This window comes from Leucopleurus acutus, assembly GCF_964270905.1.
Source record: "Leucopleurus acutus genome assembly, chromosome: 9".
Classification (NCBI taxonomy): domain Eukaryota; kingdom Metazoa; phylum Chordata; class Mammalia; order Artiodactyla; family Delphinidae; genus Leucopleurus; species Leucopleurus acutus.
The window spans coordinates 76,104,285-76,122,272 of record NC_139144.1 but is presented as its reverse complement, the minus strand read 5'-3'; the positions used below and the strand labels follow the sequence as shown (position 1 = coordinate 76,122,272).

General features: G+C 39.2%; 1 protein-coding gene across 4 annotated transcripts in view; it reads right to left on the bottom strand.

The window, feature by feature from the left end:
• MET (MET proto-oncogene, receptor tyrosine kinase) overlaps nucleotides 1–17,988 on the bottom strand; it is a 128,099-nt gene that overhangs the window by 44,423 nt on the left and 65,688 nt on the right. For 2 of the 4 annotated variants that reach the window (XM_082845889.1, XM_082845892.1), the window contains exons 3-5: nucleotides 13,740–13,931; nucleotides 3,458–3,592; nucleotides 2,279–2,452 (exon numbers count right to left, since the gene is read on the bottom strand). In XM_082845889.1, the coding sequence (XP_082702015.1) occupies nucleotides 2,279–2,452; nucleotides 3,458–3,592; nucleotides 13,740–13,931 (501 nt within the window). The remainder of the gene's footprint in view (nucleotides 1–2,278; nucleotides 2,453–3,457; nucleotides 3,593–13,739; nucleotides 13,932–17,988) is intronic. The other 2 variants (XM_082845890.1, XM_082845891.1) reach the window with 2 other exon arrangements.

Here is a 17,988-nt window from a genome sequence, read left to right as displayed (position 1 = left end):
AATCCTACAAGAATGACAGTTTTATCCTAATAAATTCAGAATATATTGGAAAGTGCTCTTCCTTTTCTGAAGCATTTTTCATTGCTCTCTAAGTACAAGATCAGATAACATGTTTGAAACAAAATAATGGGCTTGCAATCCTGAAATATTTCATATGTGGAACTGCAAAGAATTTCAGCCACTGAACATCATGTACCTTGAAAAGCAGGTTGACTTAACATTTATTGGAAAGTGAAACTCTACACATTAGCTGGGTTTTGTGCCTGCAGCGTTTAAGACAGATAAGAAAAAGATGAATAATCTGTCTTATTTTTTGCAGTAAGAATGCTAAATGTCATGCTCTAGTGCAGCATGAAATCTTCCTAACAACTATGAACCGAAAGGGATTTATGGACTCAGCTGCATTACGTTTTTTCTAACTGTAGCACCCAAGCCTCAGTGAATCGCGCAGGATGCAGTCCAACCTTTTAAAAATTTCCAGCTAGAGTGCTGGAGTTAGGGAAGGTGTGGGGTTGCGGCGGGATTCAAATATTATGGGAGATTCTCTGGTTCTAGAAAATTCTAAAATATTTACTGTTTTTAACCATTTTAATATAGCTTTCATTACTAATAAAAGGAGGTACATGGGTCAAAATTAAATGTTTCTTTGTACAAGTTCTTAACATGCTCTTTATTTAAAACGTCAGCTTGGCTGTTTTTGAAATGAAATTGTGATTTAGTTGCACACACACACACACACTCCCCATATCTCTTTCATGGATTCAGAGGTCTGGTGTCTCAAATTGCCACGGCTACGTGTTTTAAAACGTATAAAACTGCATGTGGTTTTAAAAGCATATTAAACACACAAAAAGTGCATAAATAATACAGTATAGATTTAAATTTTTTTTCTTAATATCTCCTAGTTTATTCTCGAGCTGATCAAGCTAAGTCTTAATAACTGTGTAACACCTAACATAAAATGATTTGGTTTAAAACCCAGTCACCCGGTACAAATCTTTCCCCAAACCGTAGCTAAATGAAAACAGCCATGCTCTTGGGGGTGGTTCCTGTTCTGACTCGTACACTTTGTTTACTTGGGCTTGAACCAGGCGACCGACCAAGACCTTTAACTTGAATTTTTCACAGGAACCACTTAGTACTAAGTCCAACTGTTCCACATGCAGGCAGAGAAAATATACACTGGGTCCTCACCAGGGAAGTAGCTTCAAGCAAAATGTGTCTGGATCAAGAAAAAAATTTTAAAAAATTGCCATGGAGATTTTCATAGTGCCAAACACATGCTTAAGTAAATAAGGCAACAGAGAGTTAGAGAGTGTGGCTACAACGTCATGGCTGAAGTCCACTTCTAGAAGCTCAGTTCTCTAAGAGCAGGAGGCACTTCTGTCCTGTCTGGGACTGTATCTCCCCATTGTCTAGAAGAGTGTCAGCTGTGTGGTATGCACTCAATAAATGTTTTTGGAATGGATTAAATAATGAATTGGCTTACAGAGTATAGAGGTTAGTGTAGTCATCAGCTGTGCTTTTACTTCTCTTCCAGGAACTTTGAGAGAAGGCACACAGTCACCCATTTGTCCACCATCCACTTGCTTCCCACCTTGCCCTGAGAGGTAACCTCTAGACTCATCAGTGATGAGACAGCCATCATCTATGTGCCAGACAGAACGAAACCTCCTGTTTTGCCTGCTCCAGCATGGCTGGGATCTCTAGCTTGCACGGTCCAGGTTAGGGTTCTGGATTATGCCATGAGTGGATCCCCGTGTGTGATGAAGGCTCATGCATGGGCACCTGGTAGATAAAGCAGCTGGTGAGGAATCAGAGCATGGGCAGGCCAGAAGGGAACAGCTCCCAGTGTGAGGAAATGGAGAGCAGTATTGCTCTCTAGCCACCACTCTTTTATTCACATAGCACTAAGGGAGAGCAACTGCCCAAGGAGAGTGTGAAGCAAGCACTTCAAGTGCAGGGCCTAGGGGCATGTGCCCAAACACCACTCTAAAGGAAAAACCTGGGGGGTAGGATTTCCCTGGTGGTCCAGTGGTTAAGACTCTATGCTTCCAATGCAGGGGGCGTGGGTTTGCTCCGTGGTCAGGGAACTAATATCCCACGTGCCACGTGTTGCGGCGAAAAAGAAAAAGAAAAACGTGGAGGTTTTTTTCAAAAAAGATGGTGCTTGGGCTGATGGCTCACAGTCAAATGAATACATTAATTTTTGAATTTTTCCACCAATGGGATTTATGATTTCCAAAAAACACACATGACAGCTGACAGAGACTTCTACCTTGTAGATTGTAGGCAGACAGGTCTCTTGAGTCCATGTTTCACCAGGGCATTCCTCCAATCGCACACATTTATCATGGCACCAGCCACACTGCACAAAGGAAGGGGCGGAGAGGCACTGACTGCAGGACTGGAAATGTTCACAGCCCAAGCCATTCAGCGGGATCTTGGTGATCTGTGAAGACAAGTGATGGAAAGAGCTTCCAGAGGGTTTTTTTGTTTGCTTAATAAAAACTAAATACATCGAAGACACATATAAATATAATTTTACAGAGTCTGACAGGGATAGCACCTATGTGTGCTAATCGTAATAATGCTTACGTGATTAAAATAAAAAAAACAAATTTCTTCCTTCCTTCCACTGTTGGTGCATATGTGATAAAAGTTACCATTACTGTCCAGTGAACACAAGCATTACCATGCAATATTAGAGGTCCTATTTATTGGGACATTTTGCTCTGTCTGAGATGATTTTATTTTTATTATTTTATTAAAAAATTTTTATTGGCGTATAGTTGACTTACAATGTTGTGTTAGTTTCTGCTGTACAGCAAAGTGAATCAGTTATACATACACATATATCCACGCTTTGTTTGATTCTTTTCCCATATAGGTCATTACAGAGTATTGAGTAGAGTTCCCATGCTATATAGGTCTTTATTTTCTATTTTATATATAGTAGTGTGTATATGTCAATCCCAATCTCCCAATTTATCCCTCAAGAGTATAAATTAAGCTGCTGGAAAACACACTTGAACCCCCGGGGAAATTCTAAGTAAGTTTACATATCATTCTGGCATCAAAATGCACCTCCTCTCAGAGAAAAGGGATTACTGGCCAGTGTCAGATTCCAAGGTACACTTCAGGGTTTATCTGCCTGCACTAGAGTTCTGCCCTTAGGGCTGTAATTCTCATTCTGCGTGTTTGTTCTTCTCATTGAGAAATAGAGGACAAAAGGAGAAGTTCACATCATGAAGAGGACCTAACATAGGTCCAATCTTCCCCGAGTAAAAATTTAACTTGATTTCAGAAGATCTCTGGAATACTCAGGAAAGAACTGGATAGAAGAGAGGCGAATCCAGACGAAGAGAGAAGTTAAAAAGGACCAGATGACACTGGCTGTAAATATCCACTGAGGAGGAACCACATTCATGGAACCTCCCTGGGGAACAGGGCTTACCTTCTTCCCAGTGACAACGAGTGTATAGCCATTTTGGTTTAGCGGGTTCTCCACAATTGCTTCAGGAGACACAGGGTGGGAATCCAGGAGAAAATTCACGTGTGGGGTTAATGATCCTGATCGAGAAACCACAACCTGAGGAACAAACCAGAAAGCACCCTTAGTCCAACAAGCTCAGTTTAAATATACTGTCAGGGGAAAATGTGGACGATAATGGTAATACCAGATTAGACGAGCTCATGGGTGTTTGAACTATAGGCCCAACAGTTTATCTCACTGTAAATCAATACGACATCTTCTAATCTCCTGCCTTGAAGACAATTCATCTGCACCCCCAAGACAGAGTTTTGCCTATTATCTTTTAATGATTTCTAGGGAAGGAGATCTTCCAGTCAATCAGCCAGCACATGCAGACAAATCCTCATGATTGTATTGGGAACTGGAAGAGCCAAGCACAGAAGACCTCCCTTATGCTACAAGGATTCTGGATTATTTTTTAATGTAGTCTCCTGACCCACCCCACTGAGCAGCTTCCCTTGATGTAATGGAAAGGGTAGTGAATGGGAAGTCTGGAGACCTGGATTTGGTTCCAGCTTTGCTATTCTTAAGCCATATGTATAGATCTTTTGAGGTCAAAATAGGCCCTCAGCTAACTTAGAAATGGTGTGCTGTCATTTCTTACAGACCATTGTCCCATCACACTTTTTTACTTTGATTATAACTAAAGTTCTGCTTCTTGGCCTGGTGTTACAATAAGGCCTGATGGTTTTAACAATGCCTTGGAAATGAGGTTTGATGACTGGTGTGATTCTTGCTGTTAGGTATTTCTAATTTGGGATGGTTCTCAGTTATATAATTTCCATCTGCCCAGCTGCTAGAACCCAGTAATAATGAAGTCCAGGTATAAAATCAGATGACTATCTGAGATGAACACTCAGACTACAGGAGAGTTTAGGAGCACTCAGAGGGACTCTCATTCTTAAATAGGGCATAAGGTTGTATCTACAGGAGGGTACAGGAGGCTGAGCATAGCTCTGGGCTTGGAATTGACTTTGTGAAATTGCCTGACATCCAAATACCCTTTTACATTTCACTGAAAGTGCGTTTATTTGCCATGTGTTTGAAATCATGGGACAAACGTGGGCAGCTGTGAGATTAGGATTAAATAATAAATAACTACTCCTTCTACCTCAGCTTTCTTATCCATAAAACGGGAATGAACTGCGTAGTACTCTAACAAACACACAACATACAAATGTTTTGGGGAACCAGTAGTAAATTTTTTCTTCAGTATAATAAAGGAGTCAAGTTGCTTGAAACAATTTGGGAAGATTCCCAAAGCCCCTAATTTGCTCCCAGAGAGTGGACTGTTGATAGAGAAACCAACCACGCTCACACAGAACTATAAAAATTAAACACCATGACATTTTTTTTCTAACATTTGTTCTATCCCAAACACTCAACACTTTCAAAACAACTCCATTAAGCAGGGTGGCTATATTTGCACAGAAGTTAAGTGACGGATCAAAGGTCATTTGGTCAGAATGGGAAAGGATGGAAACTACTGTTATTCCTAAATTTAGGGCCAAATAGTTATTTGTGACTTTTGTAAGGGAAGTAAAAAGAAGTTCAATTACCAGTCCTACCTCCCTTTGGGTGCTGGTTACAAGCAGACTATCAGAACACCAAACTTCTGTCCCAAATTATCCAGATTTCAGTTAACCAATTTTTCTATCTTGACATACTTCTGGTGCTCACCACCTCTTGTTTTTCCTACCCCTCACTCCTCCCTGCCCCCCAATTTTTTCATATTCCCCTGATTGTTGTCAATCACTTCAAACTGAAAAGGTGAAAAAAATTTTCATTTTCTCACACACAAGTAAAAACCAAAACAATACACCAGCCTCTCTTAATAACCTGACTGTTCTCTGCCTCATTCTGTGCTTTCTACTTCACTGGAGATCATTCATCCCTCTGAACCTGCCTATAGGTATTTGCGTTTTGTTTCTGTCTCTCTTATACCTTCCATTCTATTCAAGCCTGCTACATAACAGTCACCTCCTCCTACTGTTTTGTCTCCTATCTTCTTGCTCTCTTTAATATCGTTTCCCCTATCTATAATAAGAAATCCCTTCTTAATTAATAGGTCATCATCTTTGACTTTATCAACTATCTTAAGCCCATCCAAATATTCATTTCCCAGAAAGGATTAACATTACCCTTTTCATAAAGGAGCTCTTTGCACCTCTGGAACTTGGATAGATTGATTTGGTGCATTACCAGTTAAGACTTTTTGTCTGAAGAACACCATATATGATGGTAACTGAGCCTTTAAATAGGTATTTTATTTACTCCTCACAATAATCCTACAGGGTAGGTACTATTGTTTTCCATAAAGAAAAGATGACAGAGAATCTCAGCTAGAAAGTACAAGAGTCAGGTTTCCAAGGAGCTTTATCTCATGCCAGAATCTGTTTGCTTGACCTCTTTTTAAACACTCAACTGATCTACTCTTGGAGCACCACAGTAAATACCAATAAAAAACTTCAACTCTGAGCTCCCAAGAGCCACTTATGAGTCAAAGCATTAAAACAAATTTCACAATATATTTGCCTTGCCAAATAGTCCTTGTTTCAGTAATCTTGGCTGCACAAGTTAAGTGTGCCTAAGGAGAAAGACTCCACATCTAACTAGTTTTTGACGGCACAGAGGAAATGTTATTAGTACAGCTGGCAAGCTCAACTTTTGATCATGAGCTAGGATAAGTGTGGCTTGTTATAGAAAAAGGAATGAACCAGAGAAGACAGGAAGGCTGTGTGGAAAAGTGAGACGACTGCTTGGAGTTTCAAGCAGAGGTCATATCACAGATGCAGATACATTTTTAGTTGATCATTAGCCCTTTCTCTGGAGGGATACCTATTGCTATTGTTTCTATCATTAATTCCTCACTTTCTCTTATTGCCAGAATTCTAAATGAGTGGGTAACCACTTTAACTCTCAAAATACTCCCGAAGCAATGTTTGCAAGAAGTTAGGAGTTCCTTTTGGTTGTCATGGAGATATTTCTAAGGACAGAACAGAATCCAGCATTTAAATTTAATTCTTATGATAAATCACCTGGCAGTCTTAGGACAATGAGCAAGAAATAGAAGACTGGCAACTATCTTTTGAGTTTCTACTGTGACAACTAATCTTTAGTGTTTAGTTCTCAAAACCATTTTCTTTAATGTTCTTGAAAATACAAGACTAGGGTGAGGGAGTAGGGAGGAATCTGAATTTACTTGACTGTGGTGGCTATGATCTCAAATTACCTGGGGGAGGACAGGGGAAGAAATATATGTAAAAATAAAATAAAACCTTGTGGCTAGGGCCCTAAATTCATGACCCTGAACAAAGTAATTCTATGTAATATATCTATAAATACATAAAGGCCAGACCTCTTCACCCCACAGACAGAGTTCTATTTTTTTTTTTGCATTACACGGGCCTCTCACTGTTGTAGCCTCTCCCGTTGCGGAGCACAGGCTCCGGACGCGCAGGCTCAGCGGCCCTGGCTCACGGGCCCAGCTGCTCCGTGGCATGTGGGATCTTCCCAGACCGGGGCACCAACCCGTGTCCCCTGCATCGGCAGGTGGACACTCAACCACTGCGCCACCAGGGAAGCCCCAGAGTTCTACTTTTGATTAAACTGTTTTAGAATTTAATTTTCTTTAGGAAGGATGAATACAATTTAACATGAGATATTGTTTCTCACATAACGTGAGATGCATGGTTTTTCTCCTCATTTTTTTAAAGTAGACAATTCAGTGGTTTTTAGCATATTCACAGATTTGTGCAACCATCTTCACAACTAATTTAGGAATATTTTCATTACCTCAGAAACCCCACACCCCTTAGCCATCATCCACCCTAGCCCGTCATACCCTCCAGTTCCTGGCAACCACTAGTCTACTTTCTATCTCCCCAGATTTTCCTATTCTGGACATTTCATGTAAATGGAATCCTACAATATGTGGTCTTTTGTAACTGGCTTCTTTCACTTAATGTTTTCAAGGTTCATCCATGTTGGAGTATGTATCAGTACGTCATTCCTTTTTATTGCCAAATAATATTCCTTTGTATGAATATACTATATTTTATTTATCCATTTATCAGTTGATGGACATTGGGTTGTTTCTACTTTTTGGCTACTGTGAATAATGCTGCTAGGAACATCCAAGTCTAACTTTTGGTGAGAATATATATTTTCACTTCTGTTGGATATATACCTAGGAGTGGAATTGTTGGGTCTTAATGGTAACTCTATGTTTAACCTTTTGAGGAACTGCCAGACCATTTTCCATATGGGATGCATAATTCTACATTCCCACCAGCAATGTATGAGTGTTCCAATTTCTTCACATCCTTACTGACATTTGTTATTTTCTGTTTTCTTGATTATAGCCATCCTAGTAGGTGTGAAGTGGTACTTCATTGTGGTTTTGGTTTGTATTTATCTGCAAAATGTTTCCTTAAATTAAGTAAAAGACAAGTTTACTTCTGAAGGTTCACAGCCTTCCATCCATTCCTCCTGCCTGAGACTGACACTTGGGCATCACCTGCTCAGCCTCCCAACCAGTTCTCTGAAGAACATACCTCATGGTCAGACTGGACTTTTGTAAAACAGAGATCTAGAGAGGCTGGAGGTGGGGGAGGGGTAGAAGAAACAAAAATGGATTCTCACTAGGAGAAGCAGAGTGGGAGATGCAGCACATTCCCCAGTGAATTGAGAGAGAGAAAAAAAAATGTAAGTGAAGGAGATGACACCATTAATAAACAAACTGGGTTATAACTGGATGTGAACTTACAGATCCAGGAAATGAGTCTGCTTTCTCTCTAGTTTCTAGTACAGATCTGGCACATAGTAGGTCCAAAAGGCATATCTATTGCTTAAACATATGAATAGACTGAAATAATAAGCCTACTTAAGCCTTGATGAAGGGATGGGTTTTTTTTAATGCTTCAGACATTTAGATAACCTTCAAGAGTTTGGTTTGCATTTTCAAGGTATGGTTTCTGATGCCTTTTGCAATGTACTGAATATTTGTGTCCCCCCCCACCCCAAGTTCATATGTTGAAATCCTAATCCTCAGTGTGATGGTGTGAAGAGATGAGGCCTTTGGATGCTGCTTAGGTCATGAGGGTGAAGCTCTCCTGAATGAGGTAAGTGCCCTATAAATGGGACCCCAGAGAGTTCTCGTGCCCTCTTTCCACCACGTGAGGACACAGTGAGAAGATGGCAATCTGTGGACCCGGAAGCAGGCCCTCATTAGACTCCAGATCTGCTGGCACCTTGATCTTGGAGTTCTCAGCCTCCAGAACTGTGAGAAATAAATGTTTGTTTTTTTAAGCCACCTAGTCTATGGTAATTTGCTACAACAGCCCGAACTGACTAAAACACCAGCTATAGGTGTATATCTTAAGTATGTGTGAGAAATCGGTATTTGTTTAGAAAGAAATCAGATATAAAGAGTTTTGTTTCAACCAAGGTAAACATCTAATTTTCTGGAATTAAAAAAATGAAACATAAGAAGTGGAAATTGCTGATTGGTGCTGACAACTCAAAATTAGAAGTAGTAAAACAAAGTACCAGGTGGCAAAAGTTGAATTAAATGAAACTTTGCTCTGTTCTTTCACTCTTTTTTTGGTAAGTGGGCACAAGAGCTTCTATACCAACCTGACACTATAAAGGCCAGGGTAGGTACAAAAAGTAAAACAATTTTTTTAATGATTATAATACCGATGTGTATGTGTGTTTCAACTTTTTGAAATGAGTCAGAGTGAGTCAAAATGAGTCAATACCAAACTGAGAACTTTGTAAAAAATTTCAAGCATCTAAAAACCAAATAAGCTAGTAAATATGTAAAAATTAAAAAAAGTCCAATACTTTCAAATCAGTATTCCAAATACAATGATTGTGGGATTCGCCAATATATATATATAGTGTATATCTATCTGAATTTTGAAAAAACTACTGATAAATATATTTTCTGTTTTAAAATGTCTCTCCATTTTTTCAAATAAGCACCCAAACAAGAAATTCCAGTTATTCCCTGCTACCAAAAAACCCAAAACAAACAAAAGGTTAGCACTTTCCCATGGTTTCAAATATGTATGGTGTTTTAAGTTTCTATGCTATAAGAGTTTATAAGATATATATATTTCAAGACCATGAATTCATTTTAGGAGACTATATACGAGCTGGGCTTAATTTTTTGTTATGGACATAACTCTGAAATTATTATTTACAACAGGTACTTTTTCTCCCAAAAGAAATTTCAGAACCCATGAAGTATATTTTCCTCTAAAGAAATATAGCAAAGCTACCATTCTTTAGAGATGTAACTAAATCAATGATGTGCACCTTAAAAACAGGCAGATGATATTTTTATCTGAGCATTTTATAAAGGAGATGGGTAAGTTAGCAATCGCTGAAAAGGAATGTTCAAGTTCAAGCTTTGTTTGGCTGTGTCTCTGCAGGCTGCTCACAGCACTGATGAGTTGATGATCTGTGTCTACATAGTCTAAAATAGCAGTAATCCCAAATGAAATGTATGCTGCAGGCTTCGAGCACAAAGCACTGACATGCCATGATGGCAGCACAGGAACTGAAGAAATTTAGAGACAGGAGGTCAATAGATGAATCGATTCTTCTTACTAGAAGTGAGTAATTATTGTCAAGTTCACTGATTACTAACATAATCCTTTAAGTGATGGTCATAAGTAATGATCATGAGCTAACGATGTCTTTTTAGGTGGTCCCTACCTCTTGAAGTTTCTTGCTTAAGACCAACTAGTCCAGTTAAGAGGCACAAGAGAAAAGGGGTTATGGGTGGTAACAGCATCAAGGAATTGGGGAGAGGGGAAAGGGTGATGGGAGAAGAGCAAGGATAATGCCAAAGAACCTAATGAAATCTGTGACAGTGCTCAGGCAGTGGCCACTGTATATAGACAAGGTAGCTGCCCAGTGAATGTGGAGCTGAACTTGCAACAAGTCTTGAAAGTGCCTCCCCACTCCCACCCCACCCCCATCCACTTGCTCTCCCTGGCCTGACAGTCATGCACAAATATTTTAATAACGATGCTTGCATCTAGAGATTAAAGGCCTTATATAAGTGCTGTAAAAAAAAAATCAAGCAAGCATTGTTTTTGGATGTAGATTAGATGAGGAGCTCAGAAGGGGAGATGTGGGCAATCCCTGTGATTAGTCCTGTGATCTTCATGAGTATCCTGCTTCCCTCTCCCATGTAGCCCTGCACACTGTGCTCATGTTCCCCAGCCTTGTTCTTTTCTACATCCGCTCTGCCTCCAAAATTCGTAAGAAGGCGTGTTCTTACTGTTTACTTATACTATCTCAAACATTGCTTATCATATTATTTTACTTCAGAGCATCCCAGAGTGATCACACAAATAAAAACTGTTTTTGAAATCTATATCTACACTGACATAGCTCTACAGATAGACTTGAATGTATGTACACATTAGTATATTTAGACATAGCTGCACCTGTGTAAGTTACACGTTTAAATGTTAAAAACATGTCAAAAATGTCTTCTCTTCCATACGTATAATATTGTTAGCTAAACAATATAATTCTTTCTAATCAAATAACCACTGTGAAATACCTGATTCACTTTGCACCCGACAGCTGGGGCTGAAGCTTGTATTCCCAGTCAGAGTTGAACATAAGCACAATAGGAAAGGCAGAAACAGCTGCAAACTCTTGGGAGAAAACATTTGCAAAGCAACTTTGCCTTTAGGCTTCAGGGTAGGAAGGAAGTAAAATCATTTTTCTATTCCTTTTCATGTATGGCAGCTGTCTTTGGGAAAATTATGTCCCTTCTATATTGTAACAGAAACTTCATAGTATTATTAAAACATGGGTTGTAGAAACTTAGGCTTGGCCACAGATTCAGCACTTCAGTGCAGTCAAAACATTTACAGAACTTGGCAGGTTACCGCTTGGATAGATTAAGCTGGATGGTCCCCAAATTTCTGCTGCACTTCTGACTCCGCCTCCACTTTATTTGCTGTAAACAAACTGGGTTTCAGTGATGTTGACTCTTTTATCCTTTAAATGGTTGAGGTTTATTTACATAAAATTTTACTAAATGGAATTCTTCTGGGCAAGTGTCAGAGAAAGAGATCCTCTCTTTGTGGGTTTCAGTAGCCCTGTGTTTTTTATGTCTTTGTTTTCTCTACTCTTCGTGTCAGATACATGTTTTTATTTCCCCTACTGAAATTTCAGTTCCTCAGAGGCAGGTTCTGTGTCACTGCTTCCTTTGCTGCACTTACTTGCCTAGTAAAGCAAAGTTAGTACCTTCTTGATACATATTTGATGAATTAAGAGCCACCTGGTTTAAAAAACAAATCAAGGATATCAGTGCTTTTCATAAAATAAATATCTACTCATATACTTATTTTCATCTTTGGTGTTATGGATGCAAAGGTGTACTATGGCTTCTTTTATGAAAATGCTGGGAGACAAGAATAAAACATTTGTTACATTTTTAATAGAAATGTTAAAGCATTTCTATTATAATGAGACTGATGTATATAACATATCACTTGGGTTGTGAAATCTGTCACACAGTAGAATTTACTTAGCTATTAAAGCAATCTATCTAAAAATGGAATTCTTTAGAATCTGGAAATAGGCTAGGAACCTTATGATGTGAAAAAGTGTCAGACCTAAAGTGACTGTAGAAAGTTTATTAATATGGAACTGGATTGGTGAGGTATTAGACAATTAAGAAAAAAAGAAAAGCAGAAAAAAGATAAAGGGAAGCAAATCAACATAGTGAACACAATAGGAATTCAATAGAGGAATTCAGTCATCCTCCTTTAGATTTTTCTTGGAATTCTACAGAATAACATCAACGTGAACTAAAAACACATATAAACATCACATAACAAACACATTTTACAAGGATAATAGGTACGATCATATTTCAAGTATGTTAGAGTGCTTGTCTGTGTGGGAGGAGACTGGGCATCTCTCCTTCACATTCTGAGGAGTTAAGGACAGCATTGAATGTTCTGAAGTGGGTGAATAAGAACACTGGGCTGGGGGAGTGGGAGCAAAAGTGTAGTTAATTGTGAAGCAATAGGAGGAGGGGAGACCAAGTGTGGGATTATTTAGATAACAGGATCTACAATATATGATTCATTTTGAGGTGGGAAAGTTGTATTTACACGTTTCATGATTTTGAAAAAATTCCACCATGCCCACTAGTAGAAGAAAAACATTTGATCAGTACCCAGACTGCTATAAGACAGTGTATATTTGTTAAAGAATACAGATAGAGAATGTACAGATGGGCAAGTCATAGGAAAACATCATCGTCCTCAATTCGTTTACTAAAAGTCATTGCCGGACTGGGCTGTTAATTATGTCAGATGATTATGAAATAAACATCCTTCTTTAAAAGAAATTTCTAGTCTTTGTGGAAAGTCAACATTTCCAATAGATACCATCGTCACTGTGCCTTAACCAAGAATCTACTAATGAACTCATGTTGAAAGCACTACCAATAACTATTAAAGTAGCAAAACAGACCCAACACGAGAGCATTTTAATTTCTGCAAAGTGCTAGGGTTCTTGTATCTAGGGGACACGATAACTGCAAGTCTGAAATGTGAACTTTTATTGTATGGAAATACTGTTGCTATCCATTAAAGGTATTTCTTAACAAAATCCGGATCTTTTTTCCCCAGTGTTTGCACTTTTTTGTGTCTGACCCCATCATTTTGCAGAATCAGGAGAACTGGAGTTACAATGGGATTTTGATGATAACGTCCCTTCCTAACTCCTGCCAATATTTCTCAATGATGTGAATGTTTCTTCTCATGGAGACGCACGGTTCACACAATAGCTCTCTTTTGATCCGTAGCTTCCCTTGAAATAGGAAAACATCGCCTGGAAGCGCTTTAATTGTTTCATTTTATTTTCCAATCATGTGATAGAAATCATGAATGGAAAAAAAAACCCCAAACCATTCCAGGCAAGAAAATTAAAGCAACCACATTTAAACTGAAAGCTTTAAGAATTTAACAACGGAAAATAGGCCATACATTTCATAAAAAGTGGACCAAGCTTCATTGTTTTGCTTTCAGTCTATGCCTCTAGCTTCCACTGTGATTCTCACTTACAGTATTTGCAAACACCTTACTGTAAAAAGAGAAGGAAATTAACTGCATAACACCGGATAAAACAGACACAGCCACTCTCAGAAAGTATGTACCTGCATGAATCGACCCTCTGACGTTCCAAGATTAGCGATGGTGAGGTCTCCTTTAATAAAGGTGGATATAGATGTTAAGAGGACTTGGTTGAACTGGCCCATGAATAAGTCAACGCGCTGCAAAGCTGTGGTAAACTCCGTTCGGTATTCATCACTGCGCACTTCGCAGCCTGATGAATTTCTCAAAAGTGTCTGGAATAAAATATGGTCATAGAATTAATGTGAGTCCAGATGTGAGCAAGCTATTAAGAAACCTTTTTGGTGTGTCTTTTTAGAGCTTGGAGGGAATGGCAAGGATAATAGACAGTTTGCAAATAGACAAATAGTCCCGGAGAGGCAGAAACAATTCTAGTGACCTAAATGACTCTAGTACCAGTAGGTGCTGCTGTGTATATACAGACTCTAAAACCAGGGGCAAATCTTTCCCTCACAGTTTGTATCATGGTTTGATATGTACGTACATAAAAATGGAACTTAGCTGATGCTAGTAAAAGAAAAACAAAACTATGAATGTTTCAGGCCTGGACATGAAGGTAATGCTTCTAGCAGGCAAGTCCAATGAGATGAATATCAACTCGAATAATCATAAATGTCAGAATCACACTAGGACATTGTATTTTAAAACGTGTGCATTTGTGTGCAGTGGGGTGGTGCGGATAATTCATGGGGAAGTGGCAGAGCGCAGACTCCAGACCTAGGTGCCTGCATTAAACCCTGGTCCTTAATGGTTACTCGTTGTATGTAATTTCTATAACCTCCCTGTGTTTGTGAAATTCATGTTATCTCTGTTATAGTTCCTCCATTTGTAAAATTGAGAGAATTACAGAAATGCACTTACCTTACAGAGCTGTTGTAAAGATTAAATGAGCTAGTTTACAGAAATCTCTTATAATAGAACCCAGCACAGAGAACACAGAGTATTTGTCCTCATTATGGTGAAAGGCTCCAAAAATGTAAAAGTTGTGCATCAAATGCTTTGTTAACCAGCTAACTAAAAGGCAATTACCACTAAATCAGGTATTTATCTTTTAGCTTTAACTTTAAGTGAAAGGATTTAAAGAATATTGTTCACTAATACATGACAATTTAAGTACTATGGATCCCTCCCTTCACCTTGACACTTCAGTCTGCTGGTCTTCCTTCTACTACTGCTCAGATTGTAACATTTGTCTCCTTTGCAGGACCATCCATGCTTGCCTGTCGATGTTAGAGTTTCTCAAGACTCCATCCTAGGGCTGCCCCTCTGCTCACTCACTCTTCATACTCCCCACCCAGGATATCTCAGTTTTACTCTATTTAGTTGACACTCACATTTGTACCTCCAGGCTAACTTGCTCCTCTGAGCTGACTGCATTTATCAAACTGCCTATGAAATCTGAACTCAGATGTCTCAAAGACCTCAGGCTCAACATGACCAAAGTAGAAAACACAATCTTCCCCCATGCCTGACCTTGTGATATAATGCACCCCAGCAAATGGCTGCACCATTTCTCCAGGTGCACAAGTCGGAAATCTAAGTGTCATCCGTCATTCCTCCCCATACACAGTCCATCACCAATTCCCATCAATTGCACTTTCTAAATATCTCCTGGGTCTCTACAGTTTTCTCTATCTCTACCACGGCAACCTTCATCGAAGGCACCTCCATCCTTTCCTGAACTATGACAATGGCTTCTTAACTGGACCTGCCCCGTCCAATCTCATCTAATCTCTTTCTAGGTCCATTCTCCACACTGCAGCCAAATTTTCTTTTTAAACCACAAATCTCATCATGTCACTCTGCTTAAAACACTGAACATTTCCCCACTGCTCTTCGGGATCAAGGACAAAACTTTTAACATGCCCCATTGGATCCTGCATCATCTGGTTCCTGCTCAAATTCTCCAGACTCACCCTGCGCTGTGTTCTTCCTTGCTCTCTATGCTCCAGTGAGCTGGCCTTCTCTTAGTTCTCTAAATAGCTATGTGTCCTCCATGACAGGGCCTCTGCACATGCTGTTCCCTCTGCCTGGAATGCTCCTTCCACCTCCAATGCCTCCTTCAGATCTCAGCTTGTCATCAGTTCCTCAGAAGGCCTGCCCTGACCCCAATATCTAGGTCAAATGCTTCTATTATAGACTGTCATAATACCATTTACTATGTGAAATAGCACTCATTATAGCTGCAACTACTATTCGCTTGTGTGATATAAGAGTGATGTGAGACTTCTCCCAAGTGGCTCCCTGTCTTTAGGGACCCTGCTTGTTTACCACTGTATTGCTAGTAGTAGATGAAATATCACACATAGTAGATGTTTAATAAATACTAATTGAATAAATGAACAAGTAAGTAAATCAATTATGGGTAGATGGGGAATGAGTGTGAAGATATGAAACAATATTACTAAAGCTATTTTTTTTTTCAGGAATAGGGATAGTTTATGAGTTTATAAGGGACAAATGGAGTGACTGACCCCGACTGTCCTGACAAGATCATTGCAAATTGGTAACTTTGGGGAAGATAATGGGGGGCAAGAAGGTGTATAAAGAAGACAAAGTCTAACTTGAAGAAAGAGAGAAACAGCTCAGTTTTACACATCTTTGTATGTAGCTACAAGTCCAGGAAAATGATTTGAAGATTAGAGATTTTCTATTATTGTCCTATTATATTTGTAATAATCAGAAAGTTGTTAGAGCATATTTCAAACCAACTTAGTGCTTAAGAACAAACTGAAATAAAAAATTTAGTTATCCTTATGTAAAATAACCTTACTCCTTAATGTCAAACTTCTGTCACATAGAATGCAAAGTTCTTACATGTATTAACTTTTATGGTTAAATATCACCTAACATCCTGTTTTATACAGCAACAGCTACTTTTTTATTTTAAATGGTGATACGTTAGGAAACAGAGAGTCTCAGAGATGCTAAACCTATGACTTTTAATAAGATGTTCTAGTTCTAGACATTTTTTGATATATTTATGAGTGCTATTTTACTATTTAATTGGAAACTTTTCTTCACTAAAGTGCTATAGATTGCTCTGAGGAGTAGCAGATAACTGAGATGTACTGTCAGTTCAATAGTTACCAATTAATTGGTAATTAAGTTTCCATTGGTGATCAATCATCCATTTTGCAGAGAGTGCTAGAACCAGGGAAGCTTCTTAAAGGAGCAGAGGACATTTTTAAATCAAAGCCCTTCTGAAGTATTCCGTTACAGAGGTGGCTGCTCTTCAGAGTCAGCTTCTGTGATTTTGTTGTTCTCCCTTTTTTCCAATGTCTAGGTGGCATTCTGGGAACTTTAAAGCCTCAGACTTGACTTGGGGTTCGGTGCTGGTGGAGATATGATGGATTCATCAGCATATAAAACAATTGGCAAATTGTGGAGTAGAGTCTTAGGTTGTAAACTAGTAGCAGCCTACTATCAACAAGAGTCCAGGAACTGTCTCATTTATCTTTTATCCCCACTGTGTACACTGCCTAGCACACTGTAGGTATTTAACAACTGCCTGCTGAAAAATTAATGCAATTATACTCCAGTTTGCAAAGTAACCAGGCATAAAGCTCATTTGCCTCCCCAGCTTGCTTTGTGGTCTGCCTTGCTGAATAGGGCGAGCTGGAGAACAGAGGTTTAGAATGCATCTGAGTGTCTGCAAACCTGCAGGACCTCACTGATCTTTTCTAAATGAAGGGAGAGAAACAGGACCAGAACTTTAGCTTCTATGTGTCTGTTTTCTCACATGTAAGGCTTAATAAGTGTAGAACTCTGCATCAGAGTTAATGCAATATTTATACTCCACACTTCAAGGCTTCTCCTTCAGGAAACAGTAAGGTCTCTAAATGGTACTTCCTCAAGGACTGAGAGGGATTCCTGTCCCCCACCCCCCCCACAAACAAATTCCAAAGTATAGAAACACTGAACAATGTTGGAATAGGATGTACAGAGCTCCTTGATCTTAAAAAATTGTGCAATGGAGCCGAAAACCAAACATCATGTCAGGGTCAAGTGGCATTCAAATTTCAGAAGCCAGGAGACCCCAACCTTTTTCTTTTTCATTTTCTCCTCAGCTGAGATCTGCAGGAGAGGGGCACTAACTTCAAGGAAAACGTAACATTCCAGTGTTCACTGCAGGAGAGGGGGACTACTCCTTGTCTCTTCCTGCTGAGAATCCTGGTAAACTCGACGCCTGGGGTCAGTGTGGCAGGAACTGGCTTACAGAGCTGCGGGCTGTCGTTATGCTTGAATAGTTAGACCTTTAACTATTAGAGG